The sequence below is a fragment of the Carettochelys insculpta genome, chromosome 5 (assembly GCF_033958435.1).
Source record: "Carettochelys insculpta isolate YL-2023 chromosome 5, ASM3395843v1, whole genome shotgun sequence".
NCBI lineage: Eukaryota > Metazoa > Chordata > Testudines > Carettochelyidae > Carettochelys > Carettochelys insculpta.
Window position 1 is genome coordinate 27378177 of NC_134141.1, and position 25751 is coordinate 27403927.

General features: G+C 44.0%; 1 protein-coding gene across 2 annotated transcripts; it reads left to right on the forward strand.

Moving 5' to 3' along the window:
* VLDLR (very low density lipoprotein receptor) lies at positions 1-24916 on the forward strand. 2 transcript variants are annotated; one of them, XM_074994833.1, is made up of 19 exons: positions 1-230; positions 7362-7481; positions 9762-9884; positions 10765-10887; positions 11920-12291; positions 12411-12533; positions 12618-12740; positions 13225-13344; positions 13417-13542; positions 14061-14232; positions 14671-14898; positions 15183-15301; positions 15818-15957; positions 16271-16412; positions 16791-16937; positions 18196-18285; positions 18688-18765; positions 19310-19482; positions 20015-24916. In XM_074994833.1, the coding sequence occupies exons 1-19, from the start codon at positions 152-154 to the stop codon at positions 20048-20050; spliced, it is 2634 nt and encodes an 877-aa protein (XP_074850934.1). In that variant the 5' UTR covers positions 1-151; the 3' UTR covers positions 20051-24916. The 2 variants fall into 2 exon arrangements, with proteins under 2 accessions (XP_074850934.1, XP_074850935.1); XM_074994834.1 differs by lacking the exon at positions 18196-18285 and having other exon boundaries at positions 4-230.
* The last annotated feature ends 835 nt before the right edge of the window (positions 24917-25751 follow it).

Consider the following 25751-nt stretch of genomic DNA (forward strand, 5'->3'; position numbering starts at 1 on the left):
CACCCTCCCCCTTGTGCATGTCTCCGGCTCGTCGTTCCCCGCCCAGCTGCCTATCCCCCTGCCAACCGCCGCACCAGGGGTGCCCCCGCCACCCACCTCCTGCGAGGCCGCCGACTTGCTGTGTGCGCGCAGCAGCGGCTCCTGCTGCACCATGGGCACGTCCGCGCTCCGGGTGCTCGGGCTGCTGGCGGCGCTCTGCTGCCTGCTGGGCCAGCGCGGCGCTGTGCGCGGTGAGTAGCCGGCAGGGGGCCCGGGGCGGCGCGGGGGGCGGGAGGGGAAACGCGCCGGTGAATTGCCCGAGCCGCTTTGCACGCGGGGCACCGGGAGGCGGGTAGGGGGGACAATAGGCGTTTGTTTCCCTTCCCCCGCTAGCGCGAGTGGCGCGAGCGCTTTCCCGGGCAGGCGCGTGCCCAGCCTTCCCGGGGCGCCCCACGCGGCGGAGGGGTGCTGCACAGGAGATGCTTCCCCGCCGAGCGCACAGACCGTGGGGCTCCCCCGCAGGCTGGCGCACGCGGGACACGGAGTGCTGGCCGGGGCCTGGAGCCCTAGGCGGAGCTTGGCGAGGGGGTGGCCCTCGCCCGCCCTCTACCTGTGCGGAGTGCTCCCCCTGCCAGCTGGGCCTGGCCTCTCTGGGCATGGGGTGGGGGAGGCAATAGTTCTTGCTCGCAAGGGCTTATTGCCTTGCCCACCGGCCGAGAGCCGTTGAGGAAACGAGATGCGTTTCAGCCAGAGCCTATTACAGGGCTCCTCCGTGTACAATCTCTGCAGGAAGCGTGCCACGTTCCTCGTGCTTAAGTGGATGGCTGCTGTAGGCGGCTGGGCTTTGGGGGGGGGGGGGGGGCGGGAGGTTGAAGGGCTCGCCCTGCGTGAGGGAAGAGGAACACTTGTCAACTGGTCTGCGAGGGGTAACAACTTTCAGGAGTTGTCTACTAGTTCCTGTGTGCTACTAATAGTCACTGGCACTGCCTCTTGCCCAGGCCACTGACAGTTTCTGGTTTTGTGTGTGAGCTCTTCTGGTTGGCTGTGTGGGGGAAGGGATGCTTATCATCAAAGAACAGCTTAGCTTTAAGTATGAGCTTAAACACAGGACATAAGCCTTTGACTCTTTTTTACACACACGTTTCACCTGCAGCTGCCAAACCTCATCTTGCCTAGAGCCAACAATGACTCCTTCTCTAGTTAACTGGCCAGTAGTTCTGGGGTCAAGATGCTAACACCTGTTAGGCTTCTCCAGACTTGTTAGGACAGCATTCTTTTCCTGTTGGGCAACTGCTATGCTTACCAGGTAGAGCTTTTTTAGGCCCTGGAGATGGTGGGGTTAGAGGAGAGAAACACTTTGTTACAAGCGTAACAAAGCCTCTGACAACAACATTTTCCTCCCTTTGGGAAAGGGGTGTAACTGATAGCCCTGAGCCAAGCTCCTTGAGACAACAACTCAAGCTGCTTGCCAAAGAGAACAAAGTAGCTATAGTTGTTCCCAGTGTCCAGGGATAAAGGCAAGAGCATGTAATAGTCCTTCCATGCACGAAGTGGAAAGTAACAGATGTTTGTTACACCCCCACTACAGCTTATTAACTAGTGTTATAACAGTGTGACAGAAGCATTGATCGCTTCCTTGACTTCTTCCTGTGCCTGGGGGTGGGAGAGTTGGTTTGAGCCACCAAGGGTGGTGGATGGGAGGGGAAATGCCTGAATCACAGGTGCATATATTGTGGGCCATTAGGGAAGCCACCTGTTCCCTGCAGGCCGCCTCATGCTGCAGCTACAGGTCTTGGGTGGGGAGCTGGTTCTTGAAGCTGTCTTATTTGCCCACTTTGCAAAGTCAGAGGAGCAGAAGACTGGGTGGAGCATCTCCAGCCCTCCCTGCTTGGGGCTGTGCTGAAGGGTTGCAGTCAGGAGGGTGCTCTGCCTGCTGTGAACAGTGTTCACTGCCTCTTTGCGGGTAGTGGCTGCAGCCACTGGGCAGTCTTCCCTACCAGGGTTCAGTTCCTTTGCCTGTTTAGCTTCACTGTTCACTTGCTGTGAAGAAGAAACAAGCCTGGTAGGGAAGCTGGGTTCTGCAAGAGATGATTGGGAAAACATGGAGTGGCACTTATGGAACTGACATTCAGAGAACTGGCAAATTCCAAAAGTGAAAGTTTAGCTATGTAAAATGACTAAAGAGGACGAGGCTGAAAACTATAGGCACTTGATCAGAATTGCTAGCTAAACCTTGGATCAGTCCCCAGTTCTGATCCTTGCTGTAGTCTGTTTGGCCCTCATAAGTGTCACTCAGAAGAATTAATGGCTTTTGAAGTGGTGCACCTCAGGGAAGACAAAATAGTTCCTGTGTGAGCACCTTCCTCCACAGCACTTGCCAACATGTGCTGCAGCTGGTGTTGACCACATGTATGTGGTCAAATATGACCACTACAGCAGCAGCAGTGTCTCGGCTGAAATCTGATCTTTTTGAAACTAGATTTTACAGCACTCTGTGGCTATACAGCCCATTAAATGGAGGCAGCGACTTGCACAGAGCATGTGGCTATTTCACTGTCTGATTATCAGTAACTTGGTCTGAATGGAAGTATTGACTAGACACCAACAGTCTTTCTAGACTGACTTCTATGTATATGGTGCAAGTAAGTCTTTGCATATTTTGTAAGGAACAGGCAAATCAATAACAATGTATTACTTGGCTTCCTGCTACAAGGATGTAGACCTCTTCCTCTGAAACAGGAGAGGAAATATGGTTCTTCTAGGCATAACTTAAGGTTAACTCATGCAGTAAAGGGGCTTGTGCATCTAGATTTGAAGTCATGGTAATGATCATTAAATACTTGGGGTGTGATACTACCCTTTCTTACCCAATGCCTGAAAATCAGCAACTTCTAGGCTCTGAATGGCTACTTGTACTTTGAGAAGTGGTCCTGCAAAAAGCTACAACAAAAATGCTAAGCAGTAGTTGGTAGCATCTATACATGCAATAATTGGTGGGAGGGGCTGGAGGAAGAAGTGAGAAGAAAAATTACCACACTGGGGCAGTAGCAGAGCCAAAGACCATTTGGAGTCTAAAAACAGAAATGCAGGTACTGGTGCTTCACTTAAAGGTTCCCTGGAAGTGTAACCATTTTAACCTTGTTCTGTTTGGTGTCAAAATGACATCCTAGCCCTCTAGAACAAAATATTAGGTTGTAAACACCTGCTATTTGACTTGTTCCTGCAAAGGGGTATAAATGTGTTTGCAGTCCTGAGCTCAATCACTGTAGCAGTTCAACTGACTTTTTAATCTAGTAACTAAACTTTTTTAACTCTTTCCCTGGAGTTAGTGCTTAAATGTGGACTTGTGTAAAATAATGCATCTGTCACTAGTTGGAGTGATGTGAGTAACAGCTAAACAGGCCACAACTAGGCATGCTTTCTGAATGTGGTGTTTGAATCTTGCTTTTAAATATTTCTAATCTGCTTTTGGCATGGGAACAGGTCTACAGTGCTTTGGGATCTATCTTCTACTATGCTAGAGACAATCACTCGCCTTCATCTGCCCCAAACAATAGCAAGTCAATTTTGGAATACCTGCCCTTTCTGCCCTGAAGATGATAAACTAAGGCTTAGGCTTGAATAAGAGTCAAGATAGACATATCAAACTAAAATTAAAGATGGACAACTGCAGTAACAGAACAACTTCATAGCTTGTATAACTGTGGGAGGAACTGAGTGTTACACAAACCATACTGATTCTTGGTTTCTAAAGCTTTCTGAAATCTGGAGTGGTCATACTTGCGCATCAAATTTTAATGTCTCATGTGAGTTTAGACCATGCCTTAGGCTTGCGAGCATAGCTAGTCACAATCTTTTTTGCAGGGGAGGAGGCCTAACATAATTAGGACTCTTGCCTGAACACCTTGCTTTATCACCACATGATCTCTGACCAGTATAGCCAATACCTGTTCTGCCTAGCAAAAGGATTACTTTCCCTTCTGCAATAAAGACTGGCAAATATTGCCATACCCAAATGTAGACAAGGCATATGTGCCAGGAAACTACAGCAGTGAGACTCAAAATAGCCTTGCTACCAATAGTGAAATGAGATCCTTCAAATTAAGAATGGCCTGATGCAAGGTCTTCAAATCTGAAATTTTAACAATGAGGAATAGTAGTGGATACCCATACTTGCAAGTGGTGACAGTACTCTGCTTATGCATCTAAACAGTCTTTAAATATAGCATTTGACTAGTGCCTTAATAAAATTGTTGCAATCTGAGTATAAGGGCCTTAATTTTCACCATGAGAAATGGCTAGCAAATTTCTGCAGAACATGGAAGTTGGGAGTAGATAACTGCAAAAGAAGCATATAAAATCAATAGCTAACGTATTTCACTGCTCCTCTATAAAATGAGATGTTCTATCTTGACAGATCTAGTCAAACACTAATCTAGCAATTCTAGCTGCATGTCAAACATGGTAGCAGTGAAAGAAATTAAAATATTAGACAACCTGACTATAAAATTTGAAAGTGACTTCAAGTAGGCTGGCTGTGGGCAGCAGACCATGTATTGGCTATATCTTCTGCAGGTAAGATGGCACTTGCCCTTATCCTGTTCTGCTATGATTTCTGGGACCACCTAGTGATCATATGTAGATAGTCTGCAGAACATTGCATTACCAAGTCAGCAGTAAGTTGATTCTCCTTATGACTGAAGAGACTTGATATCCTTGCTTGCATTTTAGCTAGACCGCACAAATGGTGTTTAAGATTAAAAATAGATGCCTTGTACTTGCCTTGATGCCAGAAAGTAACTCATGAAATGATGCAACAAAGAAGGGAGAAGCTGGAATCTTGCATCATGCTAGTCACTCCTCTGGACCTTACAACATTCATAAGTACAGACAAGCCCTGGGCTTGTGCAACTGCTAGAGAGGCAGACAGCAACTGATATGAAGCAGATGTTGGTTTGATAGCCTACAGAGCAGACTTTGCATGGTGTGATCCTCCTGGGAGGAATAAGTTCCATCATGAGTTATATGATGGTGGAATATACTTGCAGGAAGCTGTGGCTGATTCCAGCTTGCAGACAGAATAGCTAATGTGTATAGGCTCTATTCTAGGCACACTTATACCCATCTCTAACTGAAATACTTCAATTTTCTAAAGACAAGTTACTTGGCTCAGAATGAGGCCATTGTGGCTTCACTTTGAGTACTGCCTAGAAGTCTTTTGCCAATAATAGCCTCTAAAACAACCGTAAACACTCAAATATAGCTGTGTGGCCCATGTGCAGGCAACAGCTGCACAAGGCACAACAATCTTGAACTTTGACTTATTAAAACTGTAATATTAGGATTTGGTGGGGAACTTACAATCCTAGGCTTTGAGAATCTTGGGAGGAAGAACTTGCACTTAGTCATTGGTCATCGACACATGCTAGAGCAGCTTGGCTCTTCAGAGCTAATATAGTGGATGTTGGCATACAGTCCACATAGTACAGTGGTGGTCATGTAAGCTATCTGTAGCTTGAGGACCTGGTAAAGGATCTTGCCTGACTTCCCCACTGATGCTTCCAAGTGCAGGTAATAAGGACTAGCTAGTTGAAACATTGCTGACTTGTCTCTGGGAATGGAAGACATGTTTCTTGGTGTGTTTTCTTTTTTCCTCCTTGAAATCAACCAGTAGCTGCCACAAAGTATGCAAAATCCCTTTTCCTGGAAAGAAGCCACTTGGAATCTTTCCTGAGATCAAAACCTCTCTTAAGGAGTTAAAGAAACGAGTACACCCCCCCCCCCCCCCCCCAAGAACCATCGAAGCAGCTGAGTGCTAACTTGTCTGCAGCCAGGCACCTAATTTTAAACCCCTGTAGGACACACAGGCTCAACCAGTCCTGGTTAATCAAGAGCACTTTTATTATTGAGCCAAGCCTGCTTATGCAAGTATTGCACATGGCTTGATGGGAAGAAAAATATGAATTCAAGCAGAACATGGACTTTCTCTAGGTCAGATCTTGGTTACAGGAGAACACAAAACAAATTACCAACTCATCCATAACTTCCAACAATAAATGTTGCATAAGTAACCTTTCCCTAATCTTTCATTTGAGCCTAGGGATCTATTCTGGCAGAGCTCATTCCTTCCCCTCTCCTGGGAGAGACAACACACTGCCCCTATCCTATCCCTCCCTTCCTAACAAAGGAGGGATGCTGCTGTGATTCAGTTCCAGACTTGAAATTTTTCCTATAGCTCCTATTGGCTCTCTGCCAGTTTCCTGTAGAGGCCAGTTTAGTTTGACCCTTTCCTGGCTCTCCAGGTAAGTTCCAGCTTTCCTGTGCAGCTCCCATTTGTAACATAGTGTTTAATGCCTGATAATTCACTAAAGTATTGTGGGACTGCCTTTCAATCAGCAGTTGGATAATTAAGTGATCTTTTTAGACTGCTCTGCTGGTCAGGATTTAAAGGCTTTTTGACTTGCAGAACGTGTACACTCACCAAACCCTTTAACTCTTTGGAAAGCTAGCCTGCAAAGACTGCAGTAGTTTAGCTGCTGTGCCATTCTAAGGCCAGGTCAACACTAGACTAGAAAGCTGCTCTAAGATGGAATACCAGCTAGAACTACATAGCTGGGGTCAGAGCCAAGCTTTTGGCTGTCTGGACAATAGGAAGTCAATGGGATAGTTTCTTAACTCCTTTTCTGAGTACCAGGGCTGACAGTGCAATTTAGTGCCCACCACCCCAGACATGCTAAGTCAAACACTGGAAGATCACTCCTGAAGGAGTCTTTCAGTAAATGTAGACCTAGCCTAAATCAGAACTTGGCAACTGATGCTATTCATAAGTTCCATGTCCATTGCTATAGTCCCTTCAGACTAGTGAAGTGCACTATTGGTGGTTAAAACCAGTAGTTCTCAACCTTTCCAGTCTACTGTACCTCTTCTGGGAACCCGAGTCTTGTCTTGTAGACTGTTACACCTCACCTAAACTAGTTGCTTACAAAATCCAACAGACACAAAGCATTGCAGCATGCTTACTGACCAATGGAAAAAACTTATTCCAATTGACTTTACGTACACTGAGCTGTAGAGTACTTAGAGCAGTATGAACAAGTTCAAATTTTCTCATATGTACCTTGCTAATGCTCTTGTGTAGCATCTTGTAAAATAGGTGAATAACTAGTGGAAGTGATGTACCCCCAAAAGACCTCAATGTCCCAGAGTACTTATACCCCAGTTTGAGAACCACTGATATAACTAATGACAAATGGCAGATGAAGGCATTAAAAATGCTCTGCCATCTTTGAAACAGGACACTCGATCTGGCCTGTCAGCCTTGATCAAAAGCTAACAAGTGATGCTATAGTTACACTTCACTAAACTGACTTTCTTAATTCAAGGTGTAAGAGCAAAATGTGAAGAATCTCAGTTCCAGTGCAACAATGGACGCTGTATAACGCTGTTATGGAAGTGTGATGGAGACGAAGACTGTTCTGATGGCAGTGATGAGAGCTCCTGTGGTAAGCCCTTAAGCAAATGCAAAGTCTTACTTGAGTAAGAACTCATTGGTAGGGACTAAACCTGTAATGTTAGTGGAGTTCTTCTAAGTTAATGTCTAGTTACTGATGAGTGCACCAAGCAGGTAGAACTCTCCTAAACCCCTGAATTATAAGATGGCTATTACAATCTAATGGGGTCTCTGGGTCTCAGTCAAGAATAGCATATCCTTATACACATAGCTTTAAAACCTGTAGTCAGTCCTCTGCAGGACTGAGTCCAGGCAGCTATAAGACACCAACTCAAGCAAACCTGTTCTAACTAGTCAAGTTAATTGACCCCTTCCCTATCTTAAAAAGCCCACTTAAGGTAGCAACAAAGTCAAGCATAGAGCTGTCTGGCTTCTCTGATATGGCTGAAGTAGATCAGCAGTTCCCAACCTTTTCCAGACAGGGACCCATTTTGGCAGTTCAAAAAGGGAGGGGGGAGGGTAAGCTGTAAATAGCTAATTTTGCACCTGAGGCAAGAATATAAAATTGTGACCCCCTCACTTGTCATTTTTCATAGACAAGGGGAAATATATTAATACTACATTTACTATAGCTAGAGCTATGGTGGCAGAAAAACTCACTCCCCAGCTTTAACCCCCCAGTCAAGGGCTTGGAGCCTTAGTCAAGGGCTAGAGGGGGCTAGGAGTTACACATGGGGGCAGAAGGGGCTAAGTTGGGGAGTAGGGGAGGCACAGGAACCCCTTCAGCTGGAAATGCTCTGTGGCACAGAGCCCCAGTCAGAAGTGCCAGCTGTGGGAACCCTGCTAGAATCTGTGGGGAGCTTATTTCCTATACTGTCTGGAAGCCAGGGAGCTGTTTAGCTCTACCCTCCTTTTTAGCCTCAGGTCCCCACCTTACCTGAGCTGGGCACTGCTCCTCAGGTATGCAATTCCTCTGCTCTGCAGCTGGAATGGTTCTCAATGTAATTGATTGGCTTAACTGTCTGACAGCTGTTCTTCTCAGTTAAGAAGTTGAGAACCACTTCAGGAGAGAATGGCTGCTTAATAGCTACCTGTGGAGCTGCCCAGCTGGTGTCATTTTGAAATGTAGTCCTAACTCATGTTTGGGTCCTGACTGAGAATCTGGGGAAACCCTGATGTAGCTGCACTACTGGGTTATTTCTGAGGGGTACCTCTGTTCCCAAGTCTGCTCAATCTGCAGTGTTCCATAGCTTGCCTTGTCCAGGGTCAGTCTTCCCTAGAAAAGAGTAGTATGAGGAAACTGATAGCTGGTCAGCTTCTGTCCTGAGCTGCTTACTGTTTTCTGTGCAGTCCTAGATGGTTGCTATACAACTCACTTGTACACGTGGAAACAAAAATGGCAAGGAAAACAGTGTTCTAGTGTTTTTCCTTTCCTACAATGTGTCTGAACTAGCTAAATAGTGCATAATAAAATTTGTTACCACTGCAGTGCAAATGCCTTCAAGAACCTGTTAAATCTAACTATCCTACAATAACAAATCATGGCATATTAACACTATCAGTGAAGTAGTAATTATGGATTACAGCCTCCATTTCCTTCCTCTAGCACATCAGGTAGTAAATTGCCCTGGTATCCAACTTCCACCTCATCTAATCATGTTTAATAATCACCAAGTAAAACTGCATTTGTGCAATCACTGGTTCTGTTTTTTTGCATAGGAAACTCAAATATTACAGCCCTAGCACTCAAAGTAAAAAGCTGATGGCTTTAAATATCAGCCACATGATGTGGAATAAATTCATATGCCAGCAAACAAGTAACCCATGTTTATCCTCTTGTGTGCAAGTCAGTTAACAGGCAAGAATTACAGAACTGAAGATATTGACAAGTGAGCAACTCAAATGTCATGAGTTATTAGTCCTGTTTGACTAACAGCTTAAACTTGAAAAAGAGTACTAGCTTTGTATGCCATACAATGGGTTGGAGGGACAAACAATAGATAATACTCTGGTAACCGATGTTCCCTGTAAGCTGGGCACTTGGGTGGCTGTCCTGGAGAGATTCAGGTACCAGCTAAACTGATTTGCAGAGCACCTGCAGCATGTTTCTATTGGCAGTGCACAGAACAGCATTCCTCCACAGATAGAAAAGACAGGAAACACTGTGTCCATCTTTGAAGGATGTGAAGGCTATGATATCTTACTGTCAATAACCAAAGTATTAATACAGCTCATTCCAGTAGTCCTAGGGCATTGAGCTGTTAGTCTCTAGTAGGTGACAAATCATACTTGTTGCAAGATTTCCTTTCCAGTTGGAACTTTCTCTTTGCAGTTAAGAAGACATGTGCTGAATCTGACTTTGTGTGCAGCAATGGTCAGTGTGTCCCTAACAGATGGCAGTGTGATGGGGACCCAGACTGTGAAGATGGGTCTGATGAAAGCCCTGAACTGTGCCGTAAGTGAGCCTATTGTTATGCTGACAACTAAAAGCATCTGAGCAGGAAACAAATCTCTCAATCAAAAACTGTCTTGTAGCCTGTCACTGTAATAGCTAGACTTAAAACTAGCTTTTTTGTTAAACAATCTTGTCCTCAAAAGTAATGATGTTGCAAGGAGAGGCTGACAAGCCCTGTCAAAGAATAAGTTTACCTCAGGAACAGAAGAGACTTCAGTGTCTGATTTGCATGAAAGCCTCCGAATAGCTTGTAATCATAGTCAGGCTAAAGGGCTATTAAGGCTGCTCAAGATTCCTTTGTGTGGAAACAAGGATATCGACAATAGATGTCTTAAGATGTTTGAACATGTCCTGGAATTGCCTCATCCTCCTGTTGCAGGTACATTCTATAGACTCCAGTTATGGGAACCAAAGTAGCAGACCTTGATTGAGTTTCTCAAACCTCTTGATGGCAAATAGTTCTTGGAAGGGTGCTGCATGGCCCTGGCCACATCTGAAAGTCAACTCACATGCATGGTCTTTCTCTGAGCAAAGTCAAATATTTGCATTCATACCTAACACAATACAGCCCTGTATCGCATTCCTCTCCTGAGAATGAAACTATAAAATAGTGGCCACTAATTCCATGGTGTCTGAGAGGAGGGGTTTTATCTGGCCTATCTTCTCAGGGTATCCATTTCTAATGATCAGAGTACAAGAACTATGCATTTCACATGACACTGACAGTGAAAACAGCAGTCGGTTTACTGCAACTTTGCCCTTATCTGGATGTAGATAATTGTCTGAATCCTAAACTGCTCTTAGTAGACTTGTCGAAACCTGAACTCTAGACCTAGGTCGGTTTTTAATAGCTGCTTTTCTCCCAAATTCATTCTCATAGATATGAGAACATGCCGGGTGAATGAAATCAGCTGTGGTCCTCGATCAACTCAGTGTATCCCTTTGCCCTGGAAATGTGACGGTGAAAAAGACTGTGACAGTGGTGAAGATGAAGAGAATTGTGGTAAGAACGAAAACTAGAGTAGTTTAGCTCTTCTCAAATCTCATCATCCTGAAAGTGAACTAGCTGTGTAAAATAGCCAAAAGATGCTCTTGGAACTAACTTGAGCATTAATGTAATCATGTAATATAAGCAAATGTTGTTCAAAGTCCCATTCAGTTGAACTTTATATGTGACCTTAATAGATGCTTGTCTGATTAAAAACAGAACCTGAAATAAGAGTGCTCTTGCTTACAGGCTTTTAACACTAAATCTGAATTAGCTTGGAGTACCTCACTCACAGGCTCCCACTCCTGTGACTGACCAGTAACCCATTTTTCTCAAACAGATGGTCTTAAGCAATGGGGCAGTTTAGCTCAAGTCTCCTGGAGCAAACTTGTTGGACCATCCTAACTATTACACAGCTTAGAGCAAAACCATCACCTGCTTAGTGATCTGCTCAGTTGTCTAACACTCTTGGGCTTTATAAAGCTGTGATTCTGTGAAGTCTTGGCAGCTGGCTTTGGGTGTTATGCTAACGTACTAAACAGGTATGCCTAAACTTAGACAGCTGCTTGTCTTGGTACTAAAATACAGCTTTCCAATGGGCTCTACTCAGTTTGTAGAGCACAACTTGTTCTACCCGACTGCTTTTCAGTCAGATGTGGGAGGACCAACCCAGGTATGTAATGCTGGCATTGCTGAATGGATTTTCAACCCAAAACACAAAACTGCAGGCAGAAACAAATGCAGAAGTGTCAGTGGCTCACCTTGTAAAGCAAATGTCCTGAGTCTCTAACCTGTACCCAAACTGGGTATAAAAACAAGGTCTAGGGCAGAGTCCCATATTTCTCTATTCTAACAGAGCCAGTAGCTTTGGGCTGCAGTTTGCAAACTCTGAAGTAAATAATTGCATGAGCAATCTTGCCTTGCTACAAAGGGATTGTGTTTAATTTCATTGACCAAACTCAGCCTAAACTTGCCAGATAAAACTAAATGGTGCAGTTAAGATTTCATAGTTCTAATCCTGTGATTAAACTTCCACTCTGTTTCCAGGCAATGTAACTTGCAGCCCAGCAGAGTTCACCTGCTCCAGTGGGCAGTGCATCTCCAAGAACTTTGTCTGTAATGGCCAAGATGACTGCAGTGATGGTAGTGATGAACAGGACTGCAAACCACCTACTTGTGGTGCACATGAATTTCAATGTAAAAACTCTCTCTGTATCCCTATTAAATGGGTATGCGATGACGACGCAGACTGTTCGGACCAGTCAGATGAATCTCTAGAGCAATGTGGCCGCCAGCCTGCCCCTCCTGTCAAGTGTTCTCATAGTGAAATACAGTGTGGCTCTGGAGAATGCATCCACAAGAAGTGGCGATGTGATGGTGACTCAGACTGCAAGGATGGAAGTGATGAAATAAACTGCCGTAAGTAACTGTTTATAGCCCTTATTGAAAGGGAGACAGTCCAGCTTACCTCTGCCCTAGCTCAGCCACTGACTGTCCCAACCTTTGAGTCAATGCTTCTAACAAGTGCTTCTCTCCAGCTTCCCGGACTTGTAGACCAGACCAGTTTAAATGCGAAGATGGGAATTGTATCCATGGTAGCAGGCAATGTAATGGTGTAAGGGACTGTCTTGATGGAACTGATGAAGTCAACTGTAAAAATGGCAAGTACAAACAGTCTTAACCTTTTAAGATACAAATCTAGAAAGCCCTATTATGACCCTTGCCCTCCAATACTATCTTCACAGTCAATCAGTGCTCTGGATCTGGCAAATTCAAGTGCAGGAGTGGGGAATGCATTGATAGCACCAAAGTCTGTAATCAGCAGCAGGATTGCCAGGACTGGAGTGATGAACCCCTCAAGGAATGCAGTAAGTGAGCTCCCTACTTGGAATGTCACTTGACAAGCTTGAGGTAGTCTTACAGAAGATCAGTGCAAGTGCCTCTTTAAAATCTAAACTTGACATAGTTGTAGTCCATTGACATGTACATAACTTAGTAGTTAAAACTGACAGGGCTTTGCCTGAATCTTCCAACTCAAACTTGCAAATAGCTGAAGTACCTAGTGTGCAAGCTTCATGAAGCAGGCTGTAGAGAACAGTAAAATATAATGCAGAAAATGTGTAGCTCTAGTGCACTGAGCTGCTCAGTTGCATTTTGCAGTTGGCTCACAAACATGTCCTTGAAGGCCATGTTGGGGTTGATCAAATGTCTGTGGCCAAGACTTCACTAGCAAATGTTAAAATTTCTAATGTATCCTGCAACTAGCACCCTCTTGACTTGGGTCATCAATGCCTGTCTGAAATTTCAGTTAAACTGCCACAACAGCTTCTGGATTTCTTAACTCTATTCCAGACTTGAATGAATGCCTGGTGAACAATGGTGGCTGCTCTCACATCTGCAGAGACCTTGTTATTGGGTATGAGTGTGACTGCCCAGCTGGCTTTGAATTGATAGACAGGAAAACATGTGGAGGCAAGTATCAATCATCTTCACCCAAATGAGGTGTAATTGAACAATGCAACTTACTTTGTGGTCCTTTCTTAGATATTGATGAATGCCAGAATCCTGGGATCTGCAGCCAAATCTGTATTAACTTGAAAGGAGGCTACAAATGTGAATGTAGCCATGGCTATCAAATGGATCTGGCTACTGGAGTGTGTAAGGCAGTAGGTAAGCAACAAAGCTCTATAAATAAGAGGTAGCATCTTTGGAGGCTGACAGATGTACTCCAGAATTTTATTGCACTAGACTCCAGTCTGCATGCACACATGCAGAATGGGAGTATGTACTCATCTGTTGCCCAGTTTAATTGTCTACACTTGTACAGACTGCAGACCTTACTGCAATAAGTCATTGTACCATTCGGTGAATGAGGAAATGTTTGAGGTACTTGATCACTAGTTTTCAGGCCTGCACTGCCTCTATAGTCAAGCAGGACAAAGGAAAATGGCTAGCATTCTTTCAGGTTGAGCTATAACTGTAGGAGCTCGAACCCACTAAGCACTTAGTGCTGTCCAGTATAAAAACCTGGGGGTGGAGGGGGACCAAGCTTAAGCCTCCACTTCTAAGGTCTTCTAATATGTCTGTCCTAGTAGCAAGTAGCACTCAAAAGGTCTGACTCCTACAGTGACACTTGTAGTTCTAGTCAAGTCATTCCTACTATACCAAGTAACTTCTAAATCCTGCAGGGAAAGAACCATGCCTGATTTTCACTAACCGTCGGGACATCAGGAAGTATGGCCTGGAAAGGAAAGAATACATCCAGCTGGTAGAGCAGTTGAGAAACAGCATAGCTCTAGATGCTGATATTGCAGAGCAAAAACTCTTTTGGGCTGACTTTAACCAAAAATCAATCTTCAGGTAAACTGATCAGCTTTAAACTTTTCATAAGCCATTGTCCTCTACAGTGACTAAACAGTCAATTTGTCATTCTTGTGTACAACTTGGATCTCTACAAATTCCAAACTTCCATAACCAGTGTGGGGGTCAACCATTAGTACACGGTGGGCTAAGCTTGCTTAAAGTTGTGCATATACCTCCTGGCTGCAGCTCCAACTTGGTGTGAGCCCAGTCTGAGGCTAAATGGTCTGACTTGCTTAGTTGAACTAGAATTCTGAACAAAGGACAGGATCTTAGATGCATCTTGATCTTGCACTTTGATTTGCAACTAACAGAATCCTTGAGTTCAAGGTCTGAAGGTGGGGTCGGGGGGGCGGGGTGTATATACACACACCTCAGGATGGCTATTGGGTCATATGCAGAAGATGAGAAAGCTACATCTTAACCTTTTTCTTCTAGTGCCTCACTTGATGATACTCGTAACAAGGTGGGCAAACATGTAAAAATCATAACCAATGTACACAGTCCTGCAGCAATTGCTGTAGACTGGATCTACAAGAACATCTACTGGACTGATTCAGCTTTAAAGACTATCTCAGTGGCTAGTCTTGATGGCGCTAAAAGGAAGACACTCTTTAATAAAGACTTAAAAGAACCAGCCTCCATAGCTGTGGATCCTCTCTCTGGGTGAGCACTTAACACAGGACAAGCATTCAATGCCAGGGGAATCTTGGTACTGTGCCAACCTATCTAGCTTACTGCAAACAATTGACCAGGCTTGCAGAACACCACTTTTTTGGGAGGGGGCTACCAGCTGGGGCAGCTTACTCTAGGCATGGGTCTGAGATGGAAGACAGTGTGCTGACTTAATACCAGGCCTTCCAGTAACCATAAACAAGCTCATTGTTTACATGTTACAATACACAGCTCAATGGCTGGGTGCCTAATGTTAACAGCTTGACTCTTTACAGCTTCATGTACTGGTCTGACTGGGGTGAACCAGCCAAAATAGAAAAGGCAGGAATGAATGGACTTGGTAGACAACAGCTGGTGACAACAGAGATCCAGTGGCCTAATGGAATTGCACTAGGTATGGTTTTAAAGCAACTCAGAGTGCCTTGCAGAGAGACTGACCTCACTAGTCTCCCTTCAAGGACAACTCGGGAAAGCCTGACAAGTGACAGTTCACATTTCCATAACCATGGAAAAAGCTACATCCTAATGCATTTGTTGCCATGGCCCTCTAGGCACTAAGCAAGTTCCTCCAACTCTAAAATTGCCAGCCCTGGTCACTTTTCAAAGGCTTGCCAATGCTTTGACCACAGCAGATAATCACATGGCAATGTGGCATTTTGATACCTCAGGAGTAGACCACCTAAACACTTGTCCATAGTAGGATTAGCCTCCACCTGGACAATCTCAGTATGGGTGGTACAGTTGCCTTCTGATATGTAAATGCCCTCCTCCTGCAAACCTATTCACAGCAAGGCACACATGCATTTTAGGCCAACCCTTACTTGACAAGTGAAGGGTCAGAGCCACCATGAACAGGGGAGTTTTCCCAGTACTCGAATCTTGTGCTAAAATGCAATTCTTTACCTCCTAGATCTTATTAAAAGCCGTCTCTACTGGGTTGATTCAAAGCTGCATACACTGTCCAGTGTGGATCTAAATGGCCAGGATCGTAGGACTGTGTTAGAGTCTCCAACTTTCCTTGCTCATCCTCTTGCTCTAACAATATTTGAGGTGAGTTTTCTCAAAGCACCCTGTAGGGGAGCTAGCTGTAGGCTGGCTTTGGAGAGGCAGACTGCAGCAAGAAACAAGAGTGCAGAATTCAAGGGACTACAGTAGCCCCTATAAAAGGGGGCAAAGACCAAGAGCAGCAAATGTTCCATACTAGAATTATGTACAATTCCATGTTGCCCAGTCAGAATGAGATTGAGACTAATCTAGTCAAACTGCCTAATAAAGTAGAGATTTGTCACAGTGACAAATCTCTCGTTGATGGACAACCTATAATGGCCCAACCATAATGGGATGCAATAACTGTCTCTCCTAGGACCGTGTCTACTGGATTGATGGAGAGAATGAAGCAATCTATGGTGCCAATAAATTTACAGGGTCTGAATTGGTTACACTGTTGAACAACCTCAATGATGCCCAGGATATCATTGTGTATCATGAGCTTGTGCAGCCCTCAGGTACCAGCTGTCTAACACTGTCATGTATTTTCAGTCTATAAACTTCTGCCTTGCTACTATTACCCTGGGTATTGGGAGTAGCTTGGAATCTCCCATTTGGGTGGGTGAGGGGTGGGAAGAAGAGGTCAAATCACTGAATCTGACTGAGCAAAAAGGCATCAGTATCCTGTACCACCTCTTCTACTGCAGTGGACTGTCCAAGGCAGCCTCTCCTATTGAGAGGCCTCCTGTAAGGCCTCTAAGTTGCTAATGCCTGGCTTGTCTTCTGTGATGGAGAAACCATCCTGTATGGATAGTTGATATATTCTACCACATTACTGAGCTTTGCCAGGCTTAGGTAACATGGGTCTACTTTGAAACCAATTTTTGTGCCAACAGGCAGAAACTGGTGTGATGAGATAGTGGAGAATGGTGGCTGTGAGTATCTCTGCCTACCTGCTCCTCAGATAAATGAACACTCTCCAAAGTATGCCTGCACATGTCCTGCTGGATACGACTTGCAAGAGGATGGCCTCCAATGTAAAGGTATATTGATATAACAAGGAAGCTGTAGTGGGAACCTAGTGAGGGGCTTGTACTGACACATCTTGCCACAGCATTGGTGCAGAGACTAAACTGGTATTCTAACTAAATGCAAACCCCTGCTAGATCTGCAGGCCCATGTGGCTTCTGCATATTGATCACTGATCAGACCTGCATGAAGGTGGGGATGGGGGAAGGTTGAATAGGTGGAACTTGGCCATCCATACTTGTGTAAACTCAGTGGTTCTCAGTCTTTCTAGACTACTGTACCCTTAAGCATCCCTTTTTTTTGTCTTGCAAACAGCAAGTTTCACCTTAGATGCTTTGGCTTACCAAATCAAACATGTTGCCTCACTTACTACATTGCTTTCTCTGCTAAATTTTTCTTGTACTGATGTGAGAGCACTACCAGCCTGTTGCCTAGTTTAGCAACAATCAGTGCTGTATCCCAGGGTTGGGATGCTCTTAAGGCCTTCTGAGGAGGAGTACTAAGCCTGGCTGAGACCGTCTGGCTGCTTATTTTGCTAGTACTCTGATTAATGGTTCTTGACTCAGCTGGGGTGCAGGGGGAGCAGTGGTGGTCTAGCATATCCCAACAGCAGACAATTCACTTATACTTGCTGTTTCTTTGGTGCTAAACTGGAGTAGAATTTTATACTCTTTGGAGTTAATATCTCACTGAACTACTAAATCATTTGGCCCTCAGACTGCAGTTACATGGCAAGCAATGCTTTACTGCAGTCCTAAACTGCTGCTGTAGCTGCTTAAATGACCATCAGAACTCAAATAAATATGCATGGCTACTTAATTCCAGCAGAATGTTCTTATCAGGACTCAAGTCATGCCTGTAGGAGATCTAGATTAAACAACTTGCAATGAGTAAAAATTAAATGGCACACTTTTTGACAGGACTAACAAAATAACAATCTAGCTTGTTTGGTTAGCTACCAGCAGGCCCCAACTAGATCACTTAAGTTCTCCAACCATAGAAAATCATAGATTCTAGAAACTTCTGTACTAGACTCCTAGAAGGCTATTGTCTCCTAGGTTAAACCTACTCCAAAGCCTTAGGCTCCTGAGAACAAAAACCCAGCAGCTGAGCTCTCAGCTTCCTAGTGGAGTAAACCTATCAAATTCTCAGCAGCTGAGAAATTTAGTCTAATAAATGCATGGCAAGTCTACCATCTGCTAAACACCTCAACCACAGCTTCATAGCATGCTATTTGGGAACTTCAGGTGTAACTGGGTTCTTGATAATTAGTTTCAGGTGCTGAAACTACTGTGGCTTACTCTGAGACAAAAGATACAAGAACAACTGAAAAACCACCAACTGCTGGACCAGTTCCAGGAGGTATTGGTCCCAATAACTCACGCTCAATCATGCATTTCATGTGACCAAGAAGGGCACAAACTAGACAAACACTTATCTAACATGCTAAACCTATGCATGCAGCTAAGGGGACATCCATTGGTTAACTTTGCCATCTGAAGTGTGCTATGGTGCAGTAAAAACTGGTCTGTTCAATCATGTATCCTCTTGTCATAGCCTAGCATCTCATGTTGGCCTTGAAACATCTTGGAAGTGAAACAAATTCATGCAACTTCAGGAAGTAGGAGGGTCTATTTAATGGACTAATATGCTAGAATGCATTCTTGCTCATAGCTTAAAGCAATGAGAAGAGAGATGACTCAGCTGCTAGCCTCTGCCTAATTCTGCTAACTAAGCAGCCTATAACCTTGTTTACCTTTCTAGGCCACAATTTCAGCAGTACAGTGTCAGAAGTCAGTTCTGCCAAAGGCACTTCAGCTGCATGGGCTATTCTTCCTCTGTGTAAGTATATACTGGTGCAATACTAAGAGTAAAGCCCCGATGTGGGATTGGCTGCCTGGGTACAGATCAGCCTCACTTTGATGGACAAATAAAACTAAGACTGTTCAGATCACTGAACTAGATAATGTTACTTTAGAACCATCAGTTTAAGATGGATTCAACACTAGCATGTGTAGTGCCCAAGTTAACTTAAAATATATAGCCTGTTCCTGACAGCCCATGCAAAAGGAACCATGCAGGTAAGAATAGATTAGCTAATGCTCAAGGCTCCAACTGAGACTTGATCGGCTGAGATAATTACCTACTTCCCCAGATCTAAAACCATTACTGCCTAGTAACTTACTCCATTGTGGCATGGGGAAGCAACTAGAACAAGTAGCTGCACAACCTTATCCTAAACTTGAGGAGAAGCAAGCTTCTGGCTGACAATAGGTCACTCGCATACGAAGAACTAAATCCGGACTATAGGACTTGTGAGCTAACCCAGACTAGAAATCTCTTTATAGGACTCTCCAGCTACTCATATCTTTATTTTTTTTTGAAGTATTACTGGCACTGGCGGCAATGGCAGGTGGCTACTTCATGTGGCGTAACTGGCAGCACAAGAATATGAAAAGCATGAATTTTGACAATCCAGTCTACTTGAAAACAACTGAAGAAGACATCTCTATTGATATTGGGAGACAGAGCAGTTCAGTAGGACACACATATCCAGCAGTAAGTACAAATATTTGGCTCTAGGTAGAATCAAAAATGGCATTTAGAGATCCAGGCTCCTAGAGTTTCTAGAAGCCAAGTCAATAACTTGGTATCTTAAGTGACCACTCTTAAACTTGGCCAGCCTTTCTATAAACTTGTCAAGTCAGAATGCAAATAGCATGTAACTGGCAGGTGTCAGGAAGCTATTGCCCCTACAGACTATAGGGGCATGGCAGGGAAGGCAGTTCTAGCATGTCTAGTGCTCTAGCAGTAACATGCAGAGCTGCAAGGCTGGTATTGCTATTGATAACATTAAACCCTAGACTTTAGAGTGTGTTTACTGAAGTTCAATATGCTTTGGATGTCTCAAATTACACTAATGTAATGCAAAGGTGGGAAGATTTTGGGGGGGAAAAAGCCAAGCCAAAGGATATCCTATGTTCTGTCCAAAGACAGGTACATCTCACATGTGAGCAGACTCTCAAACTGTAAGTTGACTTTCTTGCAACCAAAGACTGTGTCTCAACACACACTTGCTCCTTTCTTACAGATATCTGTTGTAAGCACGGAGGATGATCTAGCTTAAATAGACAAGCTGCCAATCTACTTGTTCTACACTGTTTCAGATGGTAACTGGCAAGTGGTTCAAGATTCTTCCTTCTTGGAAGAAATGAAGACCCTCCACAAATATGGAGTGAGCTTGTGTAAATACCGTTTTTATACAGCTTACTGAACTCTGTAAATATCTGTCCACAGATCAGCTTTTGATGGTTACTAGTTATCTGTAACCCTTGACTTTGTTGGTACTACCACTGACCTCCTATTTAAAGCACTTTCTATAGAAAGCCATATTCCAGGAACAACTTGTGCTATACTGTACCACCTGTACATATTTGTATAGGCCAATTGTACATATTCCTGAGCAATCACTATTAAGCACTTTTGCAATATGTCAATGTAAATTATTGTACACTTTTTTTCAATGGTTGGGTCAATGGCAATAGACAAACGGGTTATTCAGATAAATTGACAAACTTGTAAACAAATTTTGTATGTAGAAATCTGACTTTCTGCCTGACACCTTAAGGGTGTGTGGAGAACAAATGCTCTCAACCACTGTAAAGTTAAGTATTAAAACTAAATACAAATCACTTTGACAGTTTTAGTGAACTATTATTCTAACCATGGGAATGGAGCAGTTTTGGGTGAGTCTGCTAGGTCTTGCTTTAGTTTTGCTTAATCCTCATGAGCTAGATGAGATCTCAACAGTGCTAGTTTCCCAAAACTCAAATTGGAAGTCCAAACAAGATTTTTGATCTTGTTGGCCTATTTTGGCAGTACCCCAACCAAGGCACCTGTTAGAGGTCTGATGCAATGGTGCAAAAGGATGCAGTTCAAGGTGGAGCTGCTAACTAGAATTGACATCCAGGAACAAAAGATCTAGATATGTTGAGAGATTTCATTGGTGGTCTACCACTAACTAGGTAGTATAAATAACATCTCAATTCTTGGCATGCAGTAAATTTGCCTTATAGCAGCTTGTATGTATTGTGCTTGGCTGTGGGGGCGGGGAGAATACTACAAAAGATGGCACAGTGGGACTTGTGCCAAGTCACATTGGATCCAAGAATGCCTGCTTTGTTTGGTACAGATGGACCTGCTTATTGTACAAGCATTGTATAGAAGTACAAATGATTGCACTACTTGATGGGCAAGTCATCAATGCCAATTTGCATGTTACAACTTAAGATTTGGGACAAAGCCATTGAAAGGATAGATCCCATGGCAATATAACTCTTGCCCAAGACATGGGAACAATTTTAGGATAAAACTGATGTGGCATCTAGAAATGTCAAAATGATCTGAAGTCTGCCTGTTGCCAGCTGCTCTTATCTGAAATTCTTCTTGGCCACTTTAGTTGCATCCCTTAAAACTGGCTTCCATGTAAGGATAGCTCAGCAAGGCTAATTTTTTCATAACTTTCACTAAGCAACAGCTTGGCAATTGACAAAGGGTGTTTAGCAGCAATACATAACTGCAGCCTGGAACAAGGGCCAACAACATCTAAAGTAAATCTAGAGAGGCAGACAACTAGGTAAGGAGTCAACTAGGTGTGATGTAAAGATGCATATAGCATCTGCTTCACAACTAATGGAGTTGAGTGTTACCAGAAGTCTTTGAATCTTAAAGGGTCTCATCCATTGACATCCTACAGCTAAAGGGTCTTTATGCAGTAACCTTTTTTGGTCTAAGTGCTAACTAGTTTCCTTGAACGCCAAACATACTTGTTTCTGAAATGTAGAATTTTAGGCTCCGATTGTAGCCAGCATAGAAACAGAATGAAAAGTCCAGCTTCAGAGATTTAATTTTTCCTTAATACCCATTCTGGCCTTCAGAGTAGCAGGGGCCCCTCACTGCAGGGCTCCTTATTAATCACTTTGAAACTCCAGAAATAACAATGTTAGAGTAGCAGTGCACGTTCTCAGTCTTTGAACACAAGTGTTCAGTGGCCCAGCTGCTAGAGCATCTTCACTGGCAGTTCTACAAGCCCCCAGGAGACCTTCAGTTTATCACCTCTCCTGGAAGCAAATTCCCAAACACAGCATCCTATTGACCTAGTGCTGTCTACCCATGCTATTAGACTTGCTAGAAGTGGTGGTCAGAGATGGAGTTTTTGCCATACCTCTGAGGCTTACCTAAAGTGTACAATGTTAATTTGGATCCATCCACCCATAGCTACTCCGTTGCTTCAGATCTCCTAGGTCAAAGCTAGCTCTCATCAAAAGCACTTACCAATATTCAGAATACTAGATAACTAATTCAGTTTAAATATTTAAGACCTTGGCAGGAAACAGCTGAGGGCAGGCCCACTTCATCTACAGACTAAACTGCCAAAGTGGATAATAGAAACTACTTACCTCCATCTACTAGAGAAGGATGTTAAGATGCATGGCAAATCAGGACCCTCATTCACTGAATTAATTGCTAATAGTGTGTGTTTGATGAATGTAGGAGCTCATTGGCCAGGATTCTTATTACAGAAACAACATACTTGTGTAAACCCTTTCAGTCTGCTCTCAATTAATGAAAAACAGACTAATCTAGCTTCTATACCCCAGGAAAAGTGGCTGTGCAGTTTTGGAAAATAGGAACGCGGAGGGCAGGGCTTTGTAACCAGTTCATGTGTAACTCTACACTTGTCTACATGAAGCAACCTCAAAAAAATTTCAGAGGAGCATTGTCACTGTCAATATTGGCAATGTCTTTACTTCAGCTCTGCTGCCTTAGACTTGCTGCCAGGATATCTAGTGTGAGCTATTGCTAGCAGTAGTAGACCAAAAGTGAAAGGGGTGCAGAAAACAAAGCAGACAGCACTTCCCCATATAAGGATACTTTCCCTGAACTTGTGGTGAATAATCTGAGGGGTGGCTGTAACTCTGTAGCTTCCCCAAAAACAAGTAGTCTAACACCTTAAAGACTAACTTTATAAAATTGTAAATGAGCTTTTGTGGGCAAGACCCTCTTCATCTTACCCACAAAAGCCTATTACTTAAAGTTGTCAGACAGGCACATGCAGCATTAGCATCACATCTAAACCAGCTTAAGGTGGATTCAGGGCAGAAGCATAGGGCACATACACAAGCATGGATGTAGTGCAGTAACCCCAGGGTACATGTCTATACAAAGCTTCAGGCAAAAGTAATGGGCTTTTGTGGGTAAGATAATGAAGTGACTTACCTATGACAGCTCACTACCTAATAAAATTGTTACCCTTAAGGTGTTAGGGGACTGCTTGTCTTTTTTCCTCTCCCCAAGTTTGTACTCAAACTGTAGCAGGTATTTGTCTGAAACTTTGTACAGACATGCACCTAGGGTTACTGTGCTACATATATGCCCTATACTTCTGCCCTGAATCCACATTAAGCTAGTCTGGATGTGGATCTAATGCTGCAGGTGCCTGTTTTCTCATGTTCACAGTACCCTATTGTACTGCTGTTACCATTTCAGGGTCTGTACCTGAGGTGTTTGTGCCTCAACAAGCACCACGGTGGGAATTGCTGTGGTCCTGTCCCTTAATGTCACATCAGGCAGTTCCTGTCTGCCTTTCTTCCTGGCCAAACTGAGTAGAGCACAAGGAGTAATGGAATGATTTGATTTTTCTCCTAGTTATGCTGAGACAAATAGCCTGTGCAAGGGAGTAGCTGAGGGCAGGGTTCCAGATAGAATTGCAGTCAATTGTCTGGCATGTCAAAAACGGCAGACCTTCAGGGTCATTGGCAAGTCCTTCTGCTCCTGTGGTATGGGTACAACAGTATTGCTACTGTACATCCTTGGGTGGATTATTGCTTCTGGTGCATGCAAACCAGTACAAAGTGATGGAGTTGCATCCTTTTGAAAATTTGGGAAGACTAGCATGGCTTCAGCCCTCCCAAATGAGGAAACAACCTCCATGGAGATAGGTAAGGAACTTGTACCACCGCTGCACCAGAACTCTCAATTTAGGGAGGCTATGCTGCTGTAAAAGCAGGTGGCAGCTCCAGACTACTGTACACCCACTGCAATCCATTTTGAGGTGGGAAAGTCCATGGGCAGGATTGTGGTTAACATTATCCATGGATGGTTGCAATAAGCAAAGGCCCAGAAACAGCTAGATTTGAGAGAAGGGAGTTTCTGAACTACACAGGGGCCATCTGTAGCACCTCTAGCCCAACACTTTGCTTACTACCCAGGGCAAGTAAGTGTGTAAACTGAAAAGGCCACTTTTGTTCATTCTACAAGTTTTGGTTGGCCACAGATACATGAACACCGGAGAGGTTCAATGTGCAAGGATTCTGAGAATCTAGATTGTACTTGAAGAGGAAAGAGGCTTTATTCCCCCACAATGACAGTGTTGGTGTCAACTGTTTTGAGGGTATCCTGTTTCCCTCTTCTGAATTTGACTAGTCAATAGCCCTGGAAAGATGGAATTCAGTGACACTTTCAGCAATGAATGATCATGGAATGTGCAGAGGGCAGTGCACATCGACATGTGTAAAGCATTGTCAACAGTCTCTACAGATGTCTGCATTTTCCTTGACAGCATTATCCCTCAAATTTGAGGGATAACAGTCTTTAGACAATACTGTCCACAAGTGCAGTGTAAACACCTGCTGACAGAGGTCTTCTGGATGCCAGGCAGCCCTCTTTGCCGAGCTGCCATTCTGCTCTCTGGCTCCAGAGAGTGGTGCAGTCTGGCAGCTCTGGTGCCAGAGCAGGTTGTGTGTAGATGCAATCTGTTGACAGTTGCCATAGCTACACTAAAAGCATCTGTCAACAGGGACCTCAATAGATTGCATCTACACACAACTTGCTCTGTCCACAGAGAACTGCCATACTGCCCTGCCTTTTGGTGCCAGACACCAGAATGGCAGCTCTGCGAAGAGTTATGGCAACAGAAGGTGCCCATTCTGTCGTCAATACACTAGCGAAGACCCAGCCTGTTTCCTTATTAATAGAAAAAGTTAAAAAGGCTTCTGACTTCATCTGTGTGGAAAAGAGAATTCAACACATCTTAAAACTTGAGTTTGGTTAAGCTTGGGCCTGTTTAGTCTGCAGAAGAGGAGACTGAGGGGGGACTTGATAACAGCCTTCAACTTAATGAAGGGGGATTGCAAAGAGGCTGGAGAGAGGCTGTTCAAAGTGGTTATGGATGGCAGAATGTGGAACAATGGTCTCAAGTTGTGGTTGGGAAGGTCCAGGTTGAACATTAGGAAAAACTTTTTCACTAGGAGGGTGGTGAAGCATTGTAATGGTCTACCCAGGGAAGCAGTGCAGTCTCCATCCCTGGAGGTGTTTAAGTCTCGCCTCGACAGAGCCCTGGCTGGGCTGATCTGATGGGTTTGGTCCTGCCTAGGGCAGGGGGCTGGACTTGATGGCCTTTTTAGGTCTCTTCCAGCTCTTGTTCTATGATTAAGCTTTCTGTCTAGGCATTACTGTGACACTGGGGCTTCTTTGTCACCTTTGTATCCCTAAAATGTTGTCATAAGTGGCTGGTTATTCTGACACACATGTCCAAGAAACCACTATCTTTTTACAGCAAAGAATGGGTTGAGGCAATAAGGCATGTTCTTGCAAACTGACATGATGTAGGATGGTGTGCATTCTTAACATGACACACCACCATAAGACACTAGTAAAACTGAACATAAGATAGGCAATATCTTGTCTGACAAAAGATAAGGGGGAGGGCTAGTACTGGATGCTTCATTTATGGATTAACCCACCACAGGGGAATAGTTAACAATTCC